General features: G+C 41.7%; 4 protein-coding genes across 7 annotated transcripts; 2 read left to right on the top strand and 2 right to left on the bottom strand.

Annotated features, from left to right (window-relative positions):
• The first annotated feature begins 1,514 nt into the window (after window positions 1–1,514).
• On the top strand, window positions 1,515–4,702 carry LOC116199200 (homeobox protein knotted-1-like 1). 2 transcript variants are annotated; one of them, XM_031529595.1, is made up of 5 exons: window positions 1,515–2,144; window positions 2,324–2,443; window positions 2,550–2,721; window positions 3,730–3,971; window positions 4,275–4,702. In XM_031529595.1, exons 1-5 carry the CDS (start codon window positions 1,863–1,865, stop codon window positions 4,464–4,466), a joined length of 1,008 nt encoding a protein of 335 aa, XP_031385455.1. In that variant the 5' UTR covers window positions 1,515–1,862; the 3' UTR covers window positions 4,467–4,702. The 2 variants fall into 2 exon arrangements, with proteins under 2 accessions (XP_031385455.1, XP_031385381.1); XM_031529521.1 differs by having other exon boundaries at window positions 1,516–2,144; window positions 3,721–3,971.
• A 587-nt stretch (window positions 4,703–5,289) lies between these two features.
• LOC116199343 lies at window positions 5,290–7,332 on the bottom strand. Its single transcript, XM_031529700.1, has 2 exons — window positions 6,988–7,332; window positions 5,290–6,210 (listed from the first exon to the last, which is right to left on the bottom strand). Exons 1-2 carry the CDS (start codon window positions 7,058–7,060, stop codon window positions 5,549–5,551), a joined length of 735 nt encoding a protein of 244 aa, XP_031385560.1. The 5' UTR covers window positions 7,061–7,332; the 3' UTR covers window positions 5,290–5,548.
• A 2,191-nt stretch (window positions 7,333–9,523) lies between these two features.
• LOC116192455 (peptide chain release factor PrfB2, chloroplastic) lies at window positions 9,524–13,631 on the bottom strand. 3 transcript variants are annotated; one of them, XM_031521011.1, is made up of 8 exons: window positions 13,072–13,631; window positions 12,462–12,674; window positions 11,877–11,978; window positions 11,599–11,736; window positions 11,048–11,352; window positions 10,662–10,815; window positions 10,433–10,563; window positions 9,524–9,542 (listed from the first exon to the last, which is right to left on the bottom strand). In XM_031521011.1, the coding sequence occupies exons 1-8, from the start codon at window positions 13,558–13,560 to the stop codon at window positions 9,539–9,541; spliced, it is 1,536 nt and encodes a 511-aa protein (XP_031376871.1). In that variant the 5' UTR covers window positions 13,561–13,631; the 3' UTR covers window positions 9,524–9,538. The 3 variants fall into 3 exon arrangements, 2 of the variants coding, with proteins under 2 accessions (XP_031376871.1, XP_031376870.1); XR_004154080.1 differs by lacking the exon at window positions 9,524–9,542 and adding an exon at window positions 9,891–10,126 and having other exon boundaries at window positions 10,300–10,563; window positions 13,072–13,630; XM_031521010.1 differs by lacking the exon at window positions 9,524–9,542 and adding an exon at window positions 9,891–10,126.
• Window positions 13,632–18,772: 5,141 nt separating this feature from the next.
• On the top strand, window positions 18,773–21,720 carry LOC116193698. The gene is made up of 2 exons (XM_031522445.1): window positions 18,773–20,388; window positions 20,690–21,720. The coding sequence occupies exons 1-2, from the start codon at window positions 18,937–18,939 to the stop codon at window positions 21,560–21,562; spliced, it is 2,325 nt and encodes a 774-aa protein (XP_031378305.1). The 5' UTR covers window positions 18,773–18,936; the 3' UTR covers window positions 21,563–21,720.
• Window positions 21,721–22,997: the final 1,277 nt, after the last annotated feature.

Below are 22,997 nucleotides of genomic sequence, written 5' to 3' on the forward strand. Positions count from 1 at the left end.
GTCCCCTGCCTACTTCCAGTCATTCACCCCCAAAAACAAGCACAGGCGAAGCCCTGCACACATGTGTTGTATAAATTATATGCAGTTCTCTCTCTCCATACATACATATATCACCGCGAAAGGTCTGCCACCAAATCTATATGTGAGAACTTCTAATAATTTTGAAAAAGAAGTCAGTTTATGGCATAGCCGATTGAGGGTATATATGCATGCCAAGAAACTCCATCGATGGTACATCGTTTTTCTTCTAGCATCCCTCAATTAACTCATAGATAATACTTAAAATCATTGCTCCAGAAGTATTATTCACTACAAGTTATTAGTATATATAGATTTTGATCTGCAAATACAGTTTTTCTTTTTTGTATATACAGTTTCGGAGTATCAGAAAAATTCAATTAGAAAAATGGTTCTAGAAGTTAATAGGTTTATATATAAGAGATTTACTGCATAATAATCTTTTCCATCCACAATAACAAATTAAATGCATAAGAATTATACTAGACCTATGAACCTTTCTTGTAATCAAAGCAAACTAAATGGAGAAAAATTTAATTTTTAGTAAATACAATTTTTGGAGTGAATAAATGGAGAAGAATTTACCATGCCTTTTCGATTACAAGAAATGTCAACGAGTCTAATAAAAAAATAAATAAAACACTTGACTAGTAAAGGAGTATGGATACCATAGTTCTATGAGAGCATGTGGCATTGTACTACACATGCTATTAGGTTAACAATATAAAGTTTGCCATACTAACTTATCAAAAAAAAAATGCCATACTAACCTTAAACTCCTCATGTTATATTTGTTGCCATACTAAATTACATTTTAAATTGAATCCGCAGCAAATCGATTCACGAACCCTTGCAAGTCTAAAATGAGCTAGCAGTCACTCTCATAAACTCCTTGGTCTTGGATGTACTCCAAATTTAGTGCAACAAACTATTTCATCGATGAAAATATCGTGATTGAAACCGATCAATGGTAAATGCTTATTGAATAGTAATAAAAGATCTAGCAGTGAAACCAACTTTCGTACTGGTATCCCATTCATATAGTAACAAAAAAAAAGAATAAGCGTGACGTTGATTATTAGATCCAATATGATTAAAGACGGTTCCTATCATATATGTCGATAACTATTACTGACAATGATTATCCGTGTCTGCAATAGTTACATACGACAAGGCCGCGACAACATTACTTGGGATGAAATTACAAGCGCAACTAAAATCTTTTTGGCATCAAGAAAACTCAATGCTTGCTGCATCAATGAACAATCTTAACTGTAAACACTGTTTCCAGAGAGCTCACACACACACATCAGTCTCTCTCTTCAAGTCCTGAGTAAGTCCGCTTCAGTCTTCAAAAGTCTCCCGACACTGTAGTGTTGTTTGTCTTTATTAATTAATTAATTAATTTTTTTAAAATTTTCTTATAGATTTTTTCTAGGTTTTCCTTTTCTTTTTCTTTTAATGATAATAAATAAATAATAAGTATAGTGCATATCATCACTCTTTCTTGATGAGGAGTTTCTCTGCAGCTCCTCCTTCGAAAAGAGAGAAAGCTCAGCAGATATAAACGTCTGATTTCTCTCTCACTCATCTCAAGCTTTGCTCTCTCTCGTTTCCCAGGTGGTGTCTTCTCTCTCTCTCTCTATCCTTCTCTCTCCTCAGTTCAGCCATGCCCACAAATCAATCTTCCTGAAGAATTGGCCAAGGATATATTATATAATATATACATACATATTTATGTATATATATGCACTCATGAAGAAGAGGGGGAGCTGCTGGGAGTCAATCATCTTGGGATCAGGTCAAAACTCAAGACCATATACAGTTAGGTAAATTGGGCAACAATGGAGGATTTGTACAGGAACATTGTGGTGGGAAGTTCAACAGTTGAGGGTTTCCACCACCACCATCATCAGTTTGAAGGGTCGTCGGCATATGATAACAACAACAACTATGACGACAACGACAACAAAAATGAATTAACGGAGGAATTGGAAGGGGCCAAAGTGGAGGCGGCTGCTGCCGCCGCCGCCGAATCTGAGAATATGTCCGATCTGATCAAGTCCCAGATAGCCACTCACCTCCTTTATCCTGAATTGGTATCCGCTTACATTTCTTGCCGAAAGGTATTCCCAATCGATTCCATACATACATACATACATACATGTATATATATATTTATATGTTTCTAAACATGTTATTTATATTGCAGTTTAAATTGTTCATTCGTGTCAAGAGTGGGCTGGTTCGGCACTGATGTCGGAGATAATATACTCATAATGTTTCGTTTCTTATGTATGCCAAGGTCGGAGCACCGCCGGAAATCGCAACCCTACTCGAGGAGATCGGCCGGGTGGAGAACCAATGGCTAATAATGAGCAATTGCGCTGAATTAGGAGCTGATCCTCAACTAGACGAGTTCATGGTTACCATCATCTCTCTATTCTCCATTAAATTACATCATTTGAATTAGCATAATTTAAGGAAATTTAATTAAAATATGGTGCTTTTTTTCTTTTTTCCCTTCGAAGGAATCATACTGTGAGGTTCTGCACAGATACAAGGAGGAACTGTCTAAGCCGTTTGATGAGGCCACCATCTTCCTTAAGGACATCGAGTCGCAGCTGAACAACCTCTGCAGGGACAACCCCACATCGACCTTGTTAGGGTCTTCCAACTCTCACTCACACTTTCACTCTGCAGGTAACACATAAAACATTTGCATACACATATACATATATATTATATATGTGTGTGTGTGTGTTAATAATTCTCGAGTTTAATATTTTGTACTGCTCTAGAATAGTGACTATGGGGTCACGTTTGGATTGGGGGTTCTGTTGCATGAAATGACATGAATGGCTGTGGGCTGTTGTTGGAGTACTCCGTATTCTTCTTCTGCAGCTTTGGCGCTCTTTGTTTTCCAAACATTATTTTAATATATGGTTATTTTATTCAATAATCATTGTCGTAATAACTTTTGTATTAATGAATATGATGAGAGATAATGGGAACCCATTTGAAAAATCATAGCGCCTAAATGTGCTCTTTTACTAGTTCATTAATTAATCTTAAATATAGGATAGACGCTTCGTGTCCGGTCTCCTTTGTTCTTGGTCCCTTAGTCCTAACGATGAAAATGCTAAAGGACACCAACCACACGCATAATATCTCGGTAGATTAATTTCATCTACACATAGTTTCAAGTTTCGCTAAGGTTTTGGAAAGCTACCTACAGCATTTGATCAGTCCGATAGAGCTTTGCAGCTTCCCGTACTTCAAACGGAAATAATACATATATGTCCCGAATATCCAAATAATACTCTTCGATGTATGTCTTCTGAGCTACTAATGGTTGGCCTTGCAGTGTAATGTCCAGAATGTTGAACTACGTTGAAAAATGCAGTACTCTCGCTATCGTATGATCATCTTTGACAAACTAGGATTTTTCTGCTCCAGTTATTAGGATTTACCATATAAATATGTGTTCGTACATATATATATGATGAACTTGAAAATCGGATATAGATTCACTTTGTACCCTAAATTAATCTTTAATTATATTGTTTTTCCGCAAGTGTATGGTTAATTGGTTGTCTCTCATCGCGATAATTTTTACTGCACCGTGTACATATATCTTCCTTTCACGGTGTTCTCAAATGTAGAGCTAGTTGCTGCCCATTCATTTCTCCATGTTTTTAGATGAAGCAGCTGGCGCTTCGGAGGATGAGCAGAGCTGCGGGGAGGCAGAAGCACCTGAAGCTCAAAGTCTCGGGGCTAGTTCTAGGAGCGACAGGGAAATGAAGGAAATCCTCCGGAACAAGTACAGCGGCTGCCTGAGCAGCCTGAGGAGAGAGTTCCTAAAGAAGAGGAAAAATGGGAAGCTTCCCAAAGATGCTCGGGCTGCACTCCTTGAATGGTGGAACACTCACTACAGATGGCCTTACCCCACGGTAATTTCCCGGAGCATCTCCTCGATTACTATTGATTCAGTAAAAGAATTGCATATGTAGTGTGAGCTAATAACGGGGCATTTTTTGAGTGAAGCTAATTCGTGATATGAGTTTGTCTAAAAACTTGAATCCCAGTACAGTGTTTAAAATGCTACATTGTTCGGGATTCAACCTTTAGCTTGAATTACCAGTAACTTAAGTACTAAGGTTTGCCACCGCTCCGATTTTCGGCCTTCCTTGTGCAGCGGTGCACATCTCAACATGCATCTTCAACATGGGCATTATCTAATGTACATTTTGCAGGAAGAGGAGAAACTGAAGCTATCGGAATCGACGGGCCTGGACCAGAAGCAGATAAACAACTGGTTCATCAACCAGAGAAAGCGGCACTGGAAACCCTCGGAAGACATGAGATTTGCTCTGATGGAGGGTGTTGGTGGCAGCATGCCCCTGTACTACGACACAGGTGATGGCGGTGGTCATCAATGCACCTGATTCATAGAAATGGTTACTTCTTTTGCTTCATATTCATAGTTAATGAAACATTAAATTAATTATCACTCTTCTGATACATCAGTCCCAACGTGCTCTGTATTTTTTTGTTCGACTTATAATTGGCTTGTGCGTGTATATATATATATATGTATGTATGTATTTAGAGACTGTTCTTTCCTTGTCAAGGGAATCAGAAACATATTAATGATGATATATAATAATTACAAGATTATAAACTTAAGGCGCCTACCTTATATCGATGTACTAATGTTTGATCAATGATTTTGCCATGGTGGATACATCCAATTAGCAGAATGGCTTGAGAACTCCCAAAAGGATGGAAGTTTAACTTGAATTCTTCGTCGATGATGTTGGGTCCTATGTCTAAGGCGGCCTTAAGTCTTAAATGCTTTGCATTTCAGACTCAACTCTCAAACGGACCTTACCAGGCCCAAGGCTATTCATTGTAGTCCATCATAGATCACGAAATAGAGCACCCAGAGGACTTCGAAAGCCCTAAAGTTTCCACGGCTCGACAACTGCGCATGGAACATGGCGCCCCTCTCACAATCAGAACCGCCCTCCAGCCGTGGATGGTGCCTAAGAAAGTTGTGGATCAAAAGCTCTCAAGAGGATCACTATTAAGGTCCTTAACAGTGGCGGTGTCGAACAAACATCAGTTGGAGTTGGTTTGAGATTATGGATCGATGCCTTCAAAGCAAATCCATGTGGTCCACAACCCATATGAATGCCTAATGACTTCGGAGAACATCTGCGGTTCCACTGCGAAATTACATCACGAGACACTGCAAAATTACATGAGTTTCAGGTGAAAAGAGCAGACTTTCTATGGCAAAACCACTCGAGAGTATCATATCGAATGATGATGATCTGATACATGTAATCCCCACTAACAATTTGAAGTATCTATTTGTCATTTACAACTACTGCAGCTCTACTGGCATAAGGAGTACAGCTTTATGTTGTTTCATCTACATCAAGGTACGTGTAAGAAACAATTCCAGTAAAAAAAGAAACTGCCAGACCAACTGCCACCTTTCCTGAATGTGCGATTTCTTGTATCAAAGTTCTTCATATGATTCGGAGCTCTCGTATGCGGGAGATTCAGCCGGGTAATAATCTTCCGAACGTTCATAAATCGGGGTCTCGTTCGATTCAGTCCCTTCTATCTCAGGCCGGACGAACTGAAGCAAGTAATGAACCCCGTTGACCACATCATAAACCATGAGTCCAACTCTACCGCCTACCCAACTCCCCAAATGGCTGCCCACGAGATATCCAAACCTCCCGAGACTCTGCTCTCCATAGAACCCACCCGCATAAGCCCCAAACAGAGTTCCTGTTCCTCTAAGGAACCCCTCCGTAATGGTCCCACCATAGTAGATAGCCTCAAAAAAGTCCCAGCCCGAAGCGATTATCGGGCCTATGATGCGTTTGGCCTGTCGGGTGGCCAACTTAGCGGCTTTGGCTCCTTCCTTCTGAGCCTGTTTGGCTGCATCCTTAGCAGATAACCCCTGTGCCAGTGCTTCCTCTAGGGCAGCCTCAATTGCTAAATGCCTTGCGCTCTCAACATGAGCAGCTCGGATGTTATTAAAGTAGAGCTTCACACCTTCCTTCACAGTGCATGCCAGTGTTCCACTGCTCATGTCGAAGCAGTTCAAGAACGTGAACTGTCCACTCTTTGACGATGCCTCCTCCCCAACAAGCTGCCGACATTTTTCAGCTACAAGAGAGACAAATCTTATATTACTGAGTTTCGATGGATCACACAATTTTGTATTGGACATGTATGACAGCTGCAGTGGAGAGAGTAATTGGAGGCTGACTGTGGCATGTATAAATAGGACTAACGCAAGACAGGTAAGATGGCATAAGCAAGAGCATCGTGGTTCCGGTGCAATAAAGACAGAGTGAATCGGACAGCTTCAATACTTGATCTACTTAATGACAACACTATATACATTCGAATTGAGATGGAAAGGAGGCATCTGCGATCAAACGATGCGGGTGAAAAGATAAGTAACTCCAAGTAATCACAACCATTCCGATGCAAATGATCAATCTCCTTTAGGAAATTTGATATGTATACTTAGCCGAGATCAATTAACCTGCTTAACTACGTCCCCGATTCTCCTCATTACAGGGTACCAATGCCAATCTTGATCTCATAAGCTCGACGCTGATACTAAACCCATAGATGAACAGCTCATAACGTCTCCACAAATGGTTCACGAAAAGGAAGACCTGCAAGGGTTTTGGCGGGTCCATTTATCCCCAAACCTCACACAAGTTCGTGATCTTACATCCTCCTACGAGCTCGATCGATCTCACCTACCAACTAAACCCAGCAAACCGACTCTAAACACACTAAAACGGTTGGCTTTAAATCAAGAAACAAATGCTCCGCTCCAATCCAACTAAACCCAGAAACATAAGTAAGAAAATCCGAGATCTTCGGAGCTAATCACCGCCAAATTTGAGCAGATCCGAGTACACGTACCGGTGATGCTGAGAGCGATGACCCCGACAATGAGCAGGAGAATCTGCACTCTCTTCCTCTGGACATCCAACATCGCTCTCTTGCTGGAACGCCGCTCACAAACTGAAGAACCTTCCGGCCGGATTTAGCCTGATCAGCCCCAAATCGGAGCCTCCAAGATTCATGCACGACGTCGATTTCGGGTCGTTTCAGCTGAGGGGTAGATTGCTAAGCAAAGAATCTTCAAGCTCGCGTGCGGATCAGCTTCGAGATGAAAATGATTCGGGGGTTTCGGTTCGTTTCTCTTTACCGTGTCATCGTTCGTTCCCATGAGACGAAGAATCAACCGTCTTGTCCAGGGGGGGAACTCAAACGAAGAAGACGAGTAATGCGACGTTTTGGGCCGGGCTGAGGCCCATTTTCTTAACATGGACCAAAATGTTTCGGCCCATTGTTAGGGCCCAGATCAGCCTCCGTCCGTGTATACTAGAGAACGCCGCCCTCGCGCTACGTACGGACAAAGGAGATGTAGGGCATTGTTCAGTGTCGGTGTTGGCAATGGTCGGAGGTGAATAGGGGAGATCGAGAGGCAGAGGTGGGAAGTCAAGCCAGCCAAGGAGCTTGCGTTTATATATCTGTCTATCAATCTATCTATATTACAGAACGAAGAAACGTATCATTTGAATAACTTTTATTATATCAAAAATACCTGTAACAAACCAACAAAAGTGTTGATTGAGTGGTAAGTAGTTCATCCCCGTAAGAAAGAGAATACAAGTTCGAATCCCGAGAAACGCATTTGTTGAGAGGGAGAATAACCTTTAATGCTTGATCCCTCGACTGAATTAGTCAGAATCCATTGGACTTCTGGATATCAGGGTACACATCGAAAAAAAAAAACTTGTAACAAAATAATTTTTTTAATCAAGAACTAATTTGGTCATGAAAAAGTTGAGGACAAATCAGCCATTTCAATTATTTTTTAACCACCTTCCACTCCTTCCTCTCCACTCTCCCACTCTCCCACTCTCTCTCCTCTTCTCCACTTCCTATTCTTTCTCCCACCCTCCCTCTCTTGTCCTCTCAAGTCTCTCATTCCTTCTTTTCTCTCATCTCATAATTTCTTTTAATTTTCAATTAATTTCGACTATTAATTATCACAATAACGAAATATCTAAAAGTTAATTATATTTCTTCAAATATTAAGACACAGAAGAGTTGTCGCAACATGCGAAAGGTTGTCATACCGTGCGTAGCACAGACACACGTCTTGTATATATATATATATATATATATATATTAATGTAGGCCCATCTTCTCAGCATGGACCAAATGTAGCGGCTCACCACACCGTTACCTTATATATATAGATCTGCCTTCCACCCATGGAAACAAACAGATACCCTGATGTCCAACCTTGCAAGAGTTGCCAAGTATGGTGAATCATCATCATCGTCAGCCCATCTTCCTCCGGAGCTCGTGCTCCGAATGCTAGCGAGGCTTCCCGTGGAATCCTTTTGCAGGTTCAGACGCGTTTCCTCATCGCGGAACTCCATCATCTTGGATCCTCAGCTTGTGGACTTACAATTTGAGCCCTCAAGTTCCCGCCCCAAGCTCCTAATAGCTCTCTATGATAAATCTACTGCTAGAACTGTATATGTTCTGCACCTATTCCCGACAGTCGAATGACTGGGTTGAGCGGCCTCAGTACTTTGCCCTTGAACCCCCCCGCAGCACAGGTTCGAGATATACCGACCCACTTCGCAATCTCTCAGTGGTTTGATCAGGATTTACAGTCCAAGTACTAGAGAGTCAATAACTGATATTGTTGTTCCGGAGCACGTGGAGGGCTGCGACGCTATAGGAGGCTTTTTGGGGTATGATCCTGTTGGCAGAGTCCACGAGGTCCTGAGCGCATGGGCCCTTTATTACTAAAACCGAGAATGGACCCAGGGTAGTAAACAGTAAACACGCACCGCGTGCTCACTCTCAATAGCCGGAAGAGGTGGAGGAGCTTAGGAGACGGCAATATATGCCCCAACGGGGTAGTGTACTATGTTGGAAGTGATGACCCCGATAATGACATGGAATGCTTGACGGGATTCGATGTGAGGTTGGAAGTCTTCCGGACGGCCATACTCCTATTTGAAACGGCTCATTCTCGTTGTCATCTCAGGTTCATGGAATTCAACGGCCGCGTTGCTGTATACCACTTTTAAGGATCTTAATCGTAGTGGTCATGATATTATTTTCTGGATATTCAAAGGGTTTGATGAGCTGCAGCGGCCTTGGAGCTGCAAGATGATTGCCAAGCCTCCAGATTGGATGGAAACCACTCGGGGTAGAGATGTCACCATGGAAGGTACCGTTCCCTCCGGTGAACTACTGTTTAGGCATGCTCGTCCTTCGTCTCCGTTCTCGTTATTCTACTACAATTTGAACAGCGGAATCGTGAGAACAGTGGATGTTTCACTTCGCTAAAGCATCCGACCTTGTACCTGCAACCAATACAAGTACCCAGCAAGAAAGTGCGAGTTCTCCATTCTTTCCCAGTTGCCTATAATAATAACACTCACCTGCCATGAAGAAATGTGTCAGGTCGCTGAAAGGTCTTTCTAGTTAACTTGACAGCATTCTCTTCATGTGCTGAGGAATTAACACTTAGCGATTTCTCTTCTCATTATCGGTTGATGCTTATGATTAAATCTTTTTTCAATTAGCGATGTTTTGGCTTTTCAGACCCCAGAAATCAGTGTTATCCCCCAATTCCAGGGTCGTGACTTCTATTGGTTGTATTAAACTCACATATGTACCTAGTGCTCGTCCTTTCCATTTCCATATACTAGGCTATGAGCCTCCTATTGTAAACCAAAAAAAAAATACTGCTTGTTTTCTTTAGAGATTTACGACCAATGTCTCGGTTATGCTGTCTCAAGGGTAGGAATTGCCGATTGTAATAATAGCAGGACATAACAGCTAACCATAGTAATATATGTAGCTTAAACTCATATTTCGGCATATACTATCGAATCAATTGGACCTCTTGCAATTGAAAAAAGTTTGATGGAGGATAAACAAAATCTTGGCGATCCTCTATGTTTTAATGATCCGAGAATCCATTTTGATATCATCCACCCTTCACCCGCCTTCCCAGTATAAGCTTCAAAAAGAATCACAAAATTGATACAATATTATTAGCTTCGGACTATTGGAAGTGTTGATAACCATTCAGATTTCGGCAAAAAAGTGATGTTGCCCTAAAATCAGATGCATCAATGCGTGTTTGTGCTAAATGCTCTGACATAGCTCCCTTGCTAGGTTTGACGTTTGTACCTGGTAGCTAGGGTCAGTTCCAACAGGGCTTGTTTCCGTTCCTCTGTTCTCACCAGATAGGAAATCGCTATAGGTGCTATGCAAACACCAAGAATCTAAAAAGTATAACTTTGGCTCAGCTGGATATTCCTACCGGTCATCTTCATCTTTGTCCAGGGAAGCCGACAGATAGCTGAGGATGAACCCATCAATATCTCCATCAAGCACGGAATCAGGGTCAGATACCTCAAAGTTAGTTCGGAGATCCTTAACCATGCGATAGGGCTGCATAAGAAAAAGTTTGACACGCAAGACTTGTAAGAAGGAGCTGATGAACAGAAATCAAGCAACTGGCAATAGACCGATACTGCTAAGAAGCATACATGCATTACGTAGGTACGGATTTGATTGCCCCAACTAATGTCGGTGAGAGATTGCGTATGCTCAGCGTTCATCTGAGCCTGTCGAGCCCTCTCGAGCTGGTCTAATCTTGATTGAAGCACAGCCATTGCTGAAGCCTTGTTCATATGCTGCGATCTGCATAAATTATATATACAGATCTGTAAAATATAACAGTTGGTTCACAAACAGTTGGTTCTCACTTTTAATCATACTCAATTTCATTAGGTTTGTGAAACCAGTTGGACTCATGGAATTACAGATTGAACCACCCATAACAACATAGCTTAGCGAGTTCAATGTTTGTTCCAATTATGAAGCTACTACACGTATATACGCTTGTGGCTTTCCATGAACTTCTTGGACCTACCTTTCGTTCTGACAAGTGACTGTGATTCCTGTGGGGATGTGAACTATTCTTATGGCACTCTCAGTCTTGTTTACACTCTGTCCTCCGGCTCCTCCAGATCGGAATCGATCAATTCGGAGATCGGATTCATTTATCTGCACACGCGTGGACCCATCTCCCTGTATTGGAATCACTGCCACAGCAGCGAATGATGTATGCCGCCGTTTGTTGCTATCGAATGGGGAGATCCGGACCAGCCTGTGGACACCCACCTCTGATTTTGCATATCCAAATGCATATTCACCATCCACTTTGATCGTGGCCCTCTGATAAACATAAATCATGGAGACTAGTCAATGGCCAAGACAGACTTAACAATGAATAAGAGATGACCAAATTTTCACTCCATATGTTTATAGCATGTTCCGCACAAAAGAATGGAGCATGGGAGACTGCAATTCCATATAAAGTGCGCATTCTATATGGCAAACTGTGCATTCTATATGGCAGTTCGTGGGTATCAGAGAACATCTGGCATGGAATTACAAATGAGAGTAAGCACTGCAGCGAACCTTGATTCCTGCAATATCACCAGACATTTCATCTACCACGGTGACCCCATACCCTCGTCGTTGGGCCCATAGCTTATACATTTGCATGACCATTGCAGCCCAGTCCATGCTTTCGGTGCCCCCAGCTCCAGCTTGCACCTATAGTACATACTCAAAGCATTAACTTCATGTAGCCCATGATTCAACAAATTGGACGTGGACCAGACTGCAGCCAGAAAATGACCAGAAGCCAATAGTGATTGAGAAAGTCACCATTAAAGAGTATAAGAGAGGGAAACCTCTATGTAACAAGAGCAAGGATCCTGCTCCCCAGCTAGCAAAGCTTCGAGCTCTTTCTCTTTTGAGATCCTTCTCATCCTAACCAGAGCGTTCAAAGATTCCTGCTTAGAGCAGAGGAAGAATAATAAAGAAAAGGTCAACATCAGAAGGAAGTATTTAACATTCACAATACTGCCATAATGGAGAGAGAAAAGGCAGAGGGATAAGAAGGAACGGAACAAATATCTTGCAAGTTCCACGCATCGTAAGGCCAAGAAACTGAGGAAGTAAACCAACGGATGACAAAATTATGACTGGAGGAGCATCCTCTAGACATTATGGAAATCTAAAATTACCTTAGATAATCAACTCATAACATCCTAAGTCCAAGTAAAAAGGTAGTCTTGCAAGTGAATTTACCTATCAACAATTCATATCATGAATGATTTTCAATATATTACTCCCGAAAATTATTTGATAGTGCAACAAATCTTAATCATGTTCAAAGTGGCAAAAGAATTTTAAATTCATGCATTTCACTCAATACATTAGCACAAACTGAGTAGAAATGAGCACATGCCTAGAGAAGAAATGAGGGCGCCCACCAATTCCAACTCAGAGTCATTCTCCTCACGTGCAAGTTTAATCATGTCAATATTCTCGAGCAGTTCTCTTTCGAATTCCACAACCTCTTTCATCCTTGACAAGAGGGAGCCCTGCTCTCGGCTTAGCCTCCCAGCATGTGCCGGATCATTCCATATATCCGGCTTCTCCAACTGAGCCGACAGCACCTGGAACCTCACCAGCAATTTCTTCCACTAACAGCAAAAGACAAGATTATCACTCTACCCTCTTAATTGTAAAAGATCAAATAAAACTAACATTCACAAAACTGTGAATTCCATACGAAGACGCCCGCTCATAAACATAAAACCATGGTGAGCAAACTCACCATCCCATTTCCTTCAGCTGACCAAAGCAATTACGATCACTAGAGGCAAAACTTCATGACTACTATAGACAAAATCCTACCCAATTAAGAAACCAACCAACTGTTCACAGCCAGAACTTGAGTTGATACAATAACATCGGATGGATCATTAACATACACAAAACAACGAACAACCTACGACATTAGCTACAAACAAGATCAGACAGACTACTACTGAACTGCTTTTAATCATTCTGAAATGCAGATATTTCTACATCTCCTACCTGCAGGCGCTTCTTGATAAGGTGAATGGACTGGGCAATTGCAGCCGCATGGCTCTTCCAATCACCTTCGCTCTCATCGAGAATCGTCCACTGACTGGAGAGGATTCCCTCCACTGTGAGCCCATCAGAGGTCGATGCCTCAACTGCTGCCTGATTACTCAGCAGCCGCACGCCCCCAAAATAGCGCCTTCTACTGACGAGGGAACTCGATGAAGAACACGAAGACCTGATGATGTTCTTCACGATATCATAAGCTGGAGCTGAAAAGGTCCCCTTTTGATGGGAGAGATTTCTGCAAGACCCAAAAGGGGGATTCAAGATTCTGGGGACAGATGAACTAGACCCTGCAGTAGATGAGCTCTCCACTGGGGAAGCTGAACGGTGAGATGAGCTCGGGATGGCGGTCCGGGGTCCTGGTAGAGAAGAGAACAGGGAGCGAACAAGATTGGTCGGAACTGAGGATCCACTGCGGGATCTCCCAAGCCGCATAGTCGGGGTTAAGAGGAAGGGGACGAAGGCGGACGCAACGAGCTCGGCCGAGGCGAGTTGCAGTAATAAGAGAGACGGAAGTGGAGAGGGAAGAAAGACAAGAGAGCGTGGGTGGGGTAATTTTGTAAAATGGAAATACATTTGGGCCAATTTTGAAATTTTTTAAATTTGAGTGGAATGGTTTTCTAAACCAAACATCCGTTGGCGCTGCCGCGCCGCACTGCGGTCGAGATGGGCATTGAGCGAGTGTGGGATGCTGGGCTTTCAGAAACTCATTCTTGAAATCGATTGGGAGCTGATTCATCGCTCGTTCGACTCGAGAACAGAAGGAATGGGAATATGGGATGGCAACTGATCGCCTTGTGGGATGTCCATAGAAGTTTGGGATCAAATAACTGGTTGGTTTATTGTTTGACACAAACGTGTCTCTAGATAGGGGAATAATTGTGCGGATTGGCTCATGAACCAAAGCTTCGGGCGTCTTGTGTCACATGAGCTTGACCTTTATCCTTTAGGGCTCGACATTTATATTTTCAGTAGGCCTGAGCTCGACTCTTTTCGTGAGCCGGTTTGTGTCAATATTCTGATTTCTTGATTGATCTGAACTTTGGGCTTGGTTAGGATCTGATAATGGCCACGAGATGGAGCTTTAAAGAAAAGAGATGTATGGGAAGTAGATCTTGATTGATGAAACTAAAGCAATTCACAGGGACTAGATTGGAGTGCAACTGCATTTTCGAACAACGAAGATTGGTTCACGTAGTCCCAGAAATTATCTACAACTATGGAAAAACGAGTGTGCATGAGTCGGCCAAGTTGCTCGAGTCGTACGTATTGCCGATGAGTTTGATCCACTTCTAGAGATTATAGTAACCACAGTGACAATGGAGCACAAATTAAGAAGAAAGAATCACTCAAAACAGACTGTTCGGCCAATCTACTAAGAACTACATAATATCTATACGGGTGTTGAAATATAACAAGGCAAGAAGAAAGGGTTGCACAGACAGACTGTTCGACAGATAGCTTGGGCTGGCTATGTAGAGGATATGAGGAGCACCTCTGGATATTGCTTTATCATTGGTTCAGGGTGTTTCTCATGGAGCTCAAAGAAGCAGGAGGTTGTAGCACAATCAACTGCAAAAGCAGAGTTCATAGCAGCTACTGTAGCTGCAAATCAGGCCATTTGGCTGAGAAAGCTATTGGTGGACTTGGGATTCAAGCAAGAAGAGGAAACTGAGATCTTCGTGTACAATCAGGCCACTCTGGCAATCTCACAAAATCCAGTTTTCCATGGTAAGACCAAACATGTTAAGGTGAGGTTCTTTTATCTAAGGGAAGTGTAACAAAATGGTGATACCAGAGTGGTGTGCTGCAAGACAGAAGACCGAGTAGCTGACATATTCACTAAGCCCTTTTCAGTAAGCAAGTTTGAGTGGCTCGGGGAAAGGATTGGAGTTTGCCGTAGCCTCTGATCGAAGGAGTAGAAAGTTGGGGATTGGATCAGTGCTGACATGTTGATTTGTAGAAAATTTGATATGTGTTTGTTTTATGTTTGTTTAAGTTCCTTTTTTGTAGGACAGTGATACATGTGTATTTAGGTAGTTACAAGCTCTGTAATGACAGTTACTGTTTTTTTCTTCTTCTTTTTTGTTGAATGAAGTTTTCAGTTTTCCCTCACTCTCTCTGCTCGATTATCGGTTCTTCTTGTTCATTGAGTCAATAGTTAGTGCACTGCAAGACAAGGATCTGTATTTGACAAATTTGAACCCCAATAGTATTAAACATTCTCAGTGCGTTTGGTTTCAGAGTTAAAGTAACTGTGATTTTGATTGTGGAAAATGACAAATGAGATGAGATTATAAATTTGACTTGGAAAATGTGTGTTTTTGTTACGTAGTGTGTTGAGTTAAAGTTAAAGTTAAATTTTTTGACTTGGGAAATGTGTGTTTTTGTTGTGTAGTGTGTTGAGTTAAGGTTAGAGTTAAAATTTTGAAATTTTAACTTTGAATTCAAACGGAGCCTCTCTGTCTGTTAGCCAGCATCAGGGTGAATGCTAGTTGAGAAGATGCATAAATAATCACCAATTTACCTTGGGATGGAGCCCTGGGTTTGATCTTCCATATGAACTCGGAAAGAAGGGGAGCTGCCAGCGACGAGTACCAGTCCATTTTAATCTAATCCATTGACACGTTTTTAATTGGAACCCTGTTAGTATCCAAGTCATTTTCGCTCCATAATTCAACCAGTTGCAGGATTGGATACACTTTTTTATATATTCATTTTCTTATGAATTCCTAACCTAACTACGTTTTGCGTGATTTGATTGGTCCAAATTAGAACGTTTCACATAGCTTTCGAATTGTCAACTAACACATCTAATACCATTCGACATTCCCAATAAATCAATTAAAAGTCGCTCTCACGCACCTATGCTTGATGAAGTTCACGTTAGCCATTTCAGTGTTCTAATCTAATATAATCCTATGTTGTCCTATTTGATAGGTTGTCTACTCTGCTCGTGCAGCCGGATCCTTGTTTGATTCCGAAAACTTGCTAACGACGATCGAGTGTGTAAAATGGAAAACCTGAAAAGAGGTCAGGCTAAGTTAGCAAGCCCCGAACTTATAGCTCATTCGCTTCTTGTGAATTCAATCACATGCATTGTTTACAGTCATGAAATCAAATGGATCAGAAGGATTTAAGTATTGTTCAAGTCTAGGTCGACTTTGCAGCTCAAATCCGAAGCTATCATATCGATGTAGGCATTTTATTTGTTGCCTTCCCACTAGAGTCAATGCACATCCGGCGCAACAGATTCCACTGGCCCTTCCAAACTGTTAGAAGAAGACTCAGACCGAATAAGATTACAATAACAGCAATAGGCAAATTGAACAAATCAGCCAGGGAGTCGAAACCTCAGCTAACGCTGTCAAGGTTCGGTGGCCCAAGATAAAGTAGATGCTGATGGATCTTCAGGCAAGAAACGGGGTAAAAGAGAAAATGTGTACTATAGCTAATTCCATGCGACGATACTCGGATGAACTGAAAAATCAGACAATCGAGCTCGAACAAACTGGAAGATGCTGCAGTTAGGTCCACAGGTCTGGTACATGATACAAAAATTCATAAAGCCCCTTGCCGTTGTCTGGCGGCCTCTCGGCCTGTTGTTGCCACCACGTCGGCTTCCCACTATTTCTAACATTTCATTGTGCTTATTCTTAGACTGAAGGAGTCGGTGAATAAAACCCATTTATAAAGGAATGAGCCAAAGGACGATTACACCTAACCATTACTGTTTTATCTTTTTTTTCCGTTTAATAATAATTTTTTACTCATATTTTTTCTAATTATTTTAATAATACATTTTTAATAATAAATTTCCATATACTTACATCTATATATACATACATATATATTATTACACTTTAATATATTTTATCAACACTTGCAATTATTGCACAAATCAAGTTGAGTTGGATCACTAATCCAACTCGAAAATCAAACGCAAGCTAACTAACAAATTATAATTTCAATAAAAAACAGTAACTTCCAAATAAAACACATTTAATACTCCAAATACATTTTTATTACCATACAAATCTGGCATGTTAAAATCTTCCATGAAAGGAGACGGTCAGAGACTCAAGGAAAATTAACTAGCCAAAAAGTCCATATATACGTACGTGTCAACAAATAAGGAAAAGAATTTCTAATTCAATTACCAGGGTCTCTTGGGAGCGCAGGTGCAGGTGGCATACTTCGAATAGCCAAGGAGCCTGGATTAAGGGATTTAGCCACTTCGTCGGCACGACTAACCGCCTGTTGCCGAGTGTTGGGCATTTCGAAACGGACTGATTTTCGCTCGAGAAATGGGCATCCAAGCTCGCGAAGTAGAGTTGGATGCCAAGGTAACGTGTGATCCAATTCTTGGCAATATTGAGGATAACTTGTTTCTAATGCCATTGGTCTTGGATTGCAGGACCTGATGCAGCACTTCGGGAGCATCCGGATGAAGCATATCTACTGTGAAGCCAACTCTGTTGCAGATTACCTGGCTCGACTTGCCAGGAGCAACTCTTTTACAACTCGGGATATTATTATATTTTGACGTGCCCCTACTGGGGTCCATGACCTTTTATTTGTTGATGTAGTTGATGTTTAGAGCATCTTCAGTGGTGGGCCCTTTCGATCCCCATTGAAGGCCCACATGACTTCATGTAGGCGCCATGTCACCCGAAGAGAAACTGGCACCCCGAAGGCTGAAGGACTCCACACTCCAATGGTCAGTCTCTATTGAGTTCCTCTTGTGATCTCACACATTTTATTTAACAAAAAAGAAAAAAGGAAAGGGAACTATATGGCTCGCTGCCCACCACGTGACAGGTGCAACCACATGACATGGCTAAATTAAAAAACTATAAGTAAAATAAATAAAAAGGCTACGGAGGACACTGTCCCTGCATAGAGGGATGGTGCCCTCTTTGGGTGCCCTCTCCAATGGGGGCGGGGCCAGGGCCTAGAAGTTGCCACTTCGGCAACAACCCCGGGGAAAACCCCCCATTGGAGATGGTCTTATAAATTGATGCAGGTAGACTCACAAAAATTGATAATCTCATATACAATAGTAGTTAGGACAATTAATTATTGGGAAATTTATTTAAAATGACCCATGGTTTACCCATTTTGTTAAATCTATCATATATTTTATTTTGTCAAATTTATCACATGGTTTACTTTTTAGATCAAATCTATCATGGCGTTATCTTTTCCGTCGACATCTAACGGTTGTGCTGACGTGGCGCCCACGTGGCAAGTGTGGCCCACAATCTCTCCACGTGCCACGTCAGCACAGCCGTTAGATGTTGACGGAAAAGATAACGCCGGAATAGATTTGATGCAAAAAGTAAACCATGTGATAGATTTTACAAAAAAAAAACATAGGATAAATTTGACAAAACGGGTAAACCATTGATCATTTTAGGTAAAAATTCCTTAATTATTTGAATCCTTTGCTTAGCTTGGCTTGTAATGAAGTTTCAAAGAACAAGAGCCCCATTGGACATTGAGATAGACAAGGTTGAAAAGAATGGATTACCAGTACAAACCTAGGAAGTTATGAACAAGCTAGGACAATCTCCAGACATTAAAATAAGGGCAGGCAAGTGGGTAGATGCCCAAAGTTATAAGAATTTTTTATGCTGGTGTGAACCCAGAGAATTGTAGCCAAGTCAAAAGTAGACTTCCGCGAAAAGTGATGATACAAACCCGTCCAATCTGCCATGACAGCTGAATTCCTTCTTTATTTGCCGGAGAAGATTCAGCAACCATCTCACTCTTCCCACCTGCAGATCGTCTCGAAAGTTCAGGCGTGCCATGGAGACCAGAGGTTCGGAAGAAGGGGTTCTGCTCCCTAACATAGAAGGAGTGAGATACATCTTCCATAGGGAGCATGAGCATCAATTGATTCTGGCCGAGCTAGATGGTTGGGAAGGCATGTGCCGCAGTTGCCGCAAGAGCACCTCTGGCCTGACTTACAGCTGTAGCAGATGTGGATTCTACCTTCACAAGAGATGCACCGGAAATCCCGATGTGATTGAGAGTCCCCTGCACCCGCATCCTCTCACGAGGGACTTCTGTACTGGTTCCAGATGCAGTAGCTGCAGGTCAACCTCCATCAGCAAATCCAACTTCTACAAATGCTTGAAGTGCGATTTCTCCCTCGACCAAAAATGCGCCCTTGCGGTACCCTCCATTTGCCTTGGGCTGCCTTGCCAGTTATGTCATTCTGCAATGGCGTTGATCGAGAGATTGGAGGAGGATGAGGAGCTGCGCTGCATCATATGCCTCGAACGCTGCTCCGGTCCATCTTACAGTTGCAAATCATGTAACTATTGCTTCCACAAATCATGTTCCACTGGTCTCCAGGATATCCAGCACCCATCTCACCCATTTCACCGTCTCACAAGGATCGAGCTACGTGAATTCAAGTGCCATAACTGTCTTGAATATTGGTACGGCACATTGTACCGCTGCGAGGAGTGCGACTTTGATCTTGATTTCAAGTGCGCCTTCCTTGTGGCCAGGGAAGAATTTGAAGGTAAAGAACCTGTCCTCAGTGATATCCACCGGCATCCTTTAGCATTGACTGACGAAAGCAGTCGGAGGAACGGTGACTGCATTGTGTGCTATGAACCTTGCTCTCTCTCGACCTATAGTTGCCGTGCTTGTAGCATTTATGTTAATGTTCACAAATCATGCGCGACTACCAAGATACCAAAAACTCTCCATCACACTCTTTTGCAAGATAGCTCTCTTCAGAGGTGTCACAGCTCATCCCATCACACTCTTTTCCTAGACGACCATCTTCAGAGGTCTCGCGGCTCATTCACGTGTAGAGCATGTCAAAAGGACTGCTCAGGCTTATGCTATGAGATTCCAGGTGTTGATTACAAGCTCGATGTAAGATGTGCATATCTTGACAAACCTCTCATAATATTTGATGGGCACAGTCACCCTCTTATCTTCCTCGAGGTTTTTGATGGCCATGGGACGTGCAATGTTTGTGATAAACCCTGCACATCGTCCATATTTCACTGCCCAACCTGCAACATCCAACTCCATTTGTTCTGTGGTCCACTGCCGTGCTCCATCAAACAAGAGACACATACGGATATTCTCGACCTGAAGGATTCGCTTGTGGAGGATTTGACGGGGTATGATGAGTTTTATTGTGATAGCTGTGAAGAACAAAGAGACCCACATGAATGTGTTTATTATTGTTCTCGCTGTCACTACTGTGCTGACATCAAATGCGTGATGCATGAGGTATGCCATCTCTTAAATCTGATATTTAACCATTTATGTTTTTGCACAAATCCGACCAGCACCTCCCTCCAATGCACGGTCCTCCCGGTCCGTCCAGTGGAAAGATAAGTTACAACTTATGGTCTGTCAAACGATATCCTGCCTTTGTCTATTCAATATGCTCATGTGATTCCAGTTTGAGTCAACAACTTGGAAGAAATTGAAAGGCATAACTCCTTCAAAGCAATCTTCTTTACATTATCATTTTTTTTTTTACACTACATATGATTTCGAAATACATCTTGGCTTTCATTTTTGTCAGCTTAAACTTGTGTTATCGGGGAAGTCTGGAGATGTTGCGTTGAGGACCTTGGGCCGATGGAGTCGTTCGGGTAAAGTACTAAGTAAAGGCTTGTTATCGGAAGAAATGCAGAAGTATGGAATAGGAACAGCATCTATGGACACCAAGCCTGCATGTTGCATGAAAGACATCATAGAATCTTTACCTAAAGATGATAAAATCGAGTTGGACAATATCTTTAACAGCAGTGAGAAATTGTTCGAGGACTTGAGCGGAGACGACAGTATTCAGGACGCCCGTCCTTATTCGGATGAAGAGTTCATACAGCTAGTGCAAAAGCTTGATTCTGCAGAGTTGAGAGGTCTCAAGAGAAGCTGGAAATCCAACATAAGGTTCATCCGTATCGGAGAATTTCTCGTACCCCAGCAGTTGATTCATGTATACAATGACTTGTATCAGAAGTATGGTGATCTCACTGCTGAAACAAAGCTAAGTGTTAGCCTTAAGGCGCTGATGTTGCTTCCCTTGTGTCAAGCAGTTGAGGGATTATGCTCGACTAAGGTGATAGATATCACTGAAAGTGATCTCATGGATTGGTGTATCTGCGTTAAAGCTGTCCACAGGGCAGGTTTCAAGATCCAATTCATTGTCGATGCTCTGAAGGTAGTTGTGCGGGCTTACTATGGGCTTCTCTTTCAAAGGAATATTGGTCAGGAGATCAGGTCACTTGAAGAAGAGATTCCAATGAACAAAGAATCACTGGGGGAACTCGAGGGACAACTCAAACACCATAAGGAATATTTCGAATCTAAAGAACCTAGCCTGGTCAAGGAGTGCATGGAAGAAGCTTCATTGCTGATGTATAAGACAGCTGGCGAGGTTGTTCTTGAATAGGCAATGATGTTTTTAAATTGTTGAAGTTTGTGAGTTTGTTGAACTATAGTCAGGTCTCTATCCAATGTACTGTTTAATCGGTTTGTATCAGTGCATATCAGCCATCCAAACCTGAATATATAGTTCTCCACAAATTAACTACAGAGTTTTTCATCTAACGTTATCGGTTTAAGGCCCTTATAATTTATCATTTTTTTTTCAAGGTGTTATATTACTGTCAGTAACCTCGAGTGTTTAATTGGCAAGCATGTATCGATTTACAAAAGAAAATCTCAAAGCAAAACAATAAAAATTTACCTTACAAAAGGTGTAACAGGTCCAATTAGTTTTACCGTGGAAAGATCTAATCTGAACCCCAATAGTAATAAACACACATTCTCCGTCTTTAAGTCATTAGCCAGCATGGGGGTGAATGTAGTTGAGAAGATGCATAGATAACCCAATTTACCATTGGATGGATCCTGAGTTAGATCTTCGATATGGACTTGGGAAGAAAGGAGCCTGCGACGAGAATCAGTCCATTTTGGTCTACCTGTTGGTCCAAACGACACGAATTGGAGAAGGCTGCAAGACTGCTCTCCCTCCCTAGTCTCTCCTTTCCTCGTTTCTTCCTGCACTCCTAGGATGCTCATGTGCCCTGACGGAATCGATATTGTTGACATATAAATTACCAAGCTTATGTAGCAATTCCTAAGAGGACGCAAAATGAGGTGTTGAAATAAGAAAATAAGAAAAGCCTACCTGTTTTCTATTGAAATACTTAGGTCCCATTTGGTAGGCACTAGGAAGGAATGGAATGGAATGCTCATTTCTACATTATCTTCTATAGTGTCACTTGTATTAGTTGGAAAGGGAATTCCCACATCATCATATTTTTTCTTCATTTTGATGGAATAAGCATTCCCTTAAAAAAGAAATGGAATGGTCATTCCCTCATTTCATACTAATAAGTTGTGAAGTATCATATATGTTCTCTTAATTTATATATCTAGGAGTATATATAACATGATATCTTGGCAAATAAGTTCAATATTATAATTATTTTCCTTCAATTTCCAATAGTTATTAAAGAATATCCCAAGTTTTCAATCAATATCATTACATTTCCCTAAATAAAATCCACTCCATTCTATTCTCGCGTACCGAAAGGGACGTTATATATGTCACTTGCATTCCGGCTTGTTTATCAAGTGGGTTAAGACAGTTAAAAAAGGTTAGGTATGAGAGAGAGAGAGTGCGAAGTCTGGGGGCATGGAGAATAGAGAAAAGGAAGTTTGAACCTGGAGGACATTAATCAAGGTCCCTTTGATCGGGATGTGTATTCATTGACAGCCATATCAATGTTCATTCCAATATCAGCTGCAAGAGGCTTCAGTACTCGACATATTTGTATGTTCGGATAAGCATTTATTGTTCATACCAGGCTCTGCCTGAC

The sequence above is a fragment of the Punica granatum genome, chromosome 1, assembly GCF_007655135.1.
Source record: "Punica granatum isolate Tunisia-2019 chromosome 1, ASM765513v2, whole genome shotgun sequence".
Lineage (NCBI taxonomy): Eukaryota > Viridiplantae > Streptophyta > Magnoliopsida > Myrtales > Lythraceae > Punica > Punica granatum.